This window comes from Myotis davidii, unplaced genomic scaffold, assembly GCF_000327345.1.
Source record: "Myotis davidii unplaced genomic scaffold, ASM32734v1 scaffold693, whole genome shotgun sequence".
Classification (NCBI taxonomy): domain Eukaryota; kingdom Metazoa; phylum Chordata; class Mammalia; order Chiroptera; family Vespertilionidae; genus Myotis; species Myotis davidii.
In genome coordinates, this window is record NW_006284939.1 from 308,104 (window position 1) to 309,427 (window position 1,324).

A 1,324-nucleotide genomic window follows, 5' to 3' on the forward strand; every position below is an offset into this window, starting at 1 on the left:
CTGGGGCCTCGTGAGGGCGGCCCCCGCTGCTGCCACACCTACCTGGCGGCGTCTCGGAGCTGGGGATGTAGGAGGAGGCGGGGACCACGCTGGGGGTGGCAGGCAGGTAGCTGGTGGAGGGCAGCGACGGCTCGCTGTTGAGAGCCCCGAGTTTCTGGAAGACAGTGCATGTCCCCCCAGGAGAGGCCTGGGTCTCCGTGCCCCCCCGGAGCCTCGCCCTGGAGCAGGGCACGTGCCGCCCCGGCTGAAAGGGCTGCTCTGGGCCCCAGCAGAGGAGGGCTGGCTCCTGTTCGGTTACGGAGCCCCACGCCAGAGGAAAGAAAGAAGTCCAACAACGGCTTTCTTATGAAAACACGACCGGAGGAGGACGTGCGCACAGAGGAGAGGCGAGGACAGCTGCGCCAGGGGAGGCTTCTCCAGGCCACAGCTGCTCAGTCTGCGCAGGGAACTCGGAGGGGCGGGCGCCGGTCTCCCGCGCAGGAAAGGGGCCTGGCGAGGCGCCACGGCTGGTGATCTCAGCTCGCCAGCATATGTCACGTGACATGCACAGGCCGGGGAGCCCCCTGGCCAGCGCTGCCTCTTATGTGCATGTCCATATGCATACACACTGCACACGTATGTATGCACACATGTATATACATACATGTATTCTCCGACAACACACTTTAGTGGCTAAGGATCGGGACGAGGGAGCAGTGGGCCACGTGAGGCTCTGTCTGGGAGCCTACCTGTGTGGACACCAGGCCGGCTGCGTAGTCGGGGGTGGCGTTCTCGATGACCGTCTCCTCCTTGGCCGGCTTTTCCACCACTTCCGTGTCTGCGGACAGAGCCTCGTCAGTGCCCCCAGTAGCCCCCCTCAAGCAGCTCAGCAAGTAGCCCCGAAACACTGCCCACACCCGTCTCCAAGCAGAGACGCGCTCTCGGGAAAGGGCTGCCCCTGCGGCCACCTTCCCCGAGAGGCAGCCCCACTGGAACCAGGCACCAGGGGTGAGCCCGGGCCGAGCCCCCGCCGGAGGCAGCGCTCTCTCCGCTGACCCGGGGGCCCAGGTACGCACCCAGTGTCTTCCTTCTCCTCTTGGCCTCTCGGCCGGCACCAACCGTATCCAGCTCAGAAATGTGCAGCAGCTGCCGAGACAGACGGGTCGCCTTAGCTACGGTGGGGAGCACGCCAAGGCCGGCCACGAGGGCAGACACCGACGGGGCGCGCCCACCTTCACGCCCCTCTCCTTCCGCAGAGGCGTCCTCGACGGGGGCATGGGGGTCCGGTTCCCGGCCGGGCTGAAGACACTGGGGGCCGTGGGGCTGCGGAAGGGCGCCTGCTTCG

At 66.8% G+C, this 1,324-nt stretch overlaps 1 protein-coding gene across 1 annotated transcript in view; it reads right to left on the minus strand.

Moving 5' to 3' along the window:
* The window catches only part of NELFA (negative elongation factor complex member A), a 7,289-nt gene that overhangs the window by 1,827 nt on the left and 4,138 nt on the right, over window positions 1–1,324 (minus strand). The window contains 4 exon segments of the mRNA XM_006779527.2: window positions 43–154; window positions 729–817; window positions 1,056–1,125; window positions 1,212–1,319. Of these exon segments, the coding sequence (XP_006779590.1) occupies window positions 43–154; window positions 729–817; window positions 1,056–1,125; window positions 1,212–1,319 (379 nt within the window).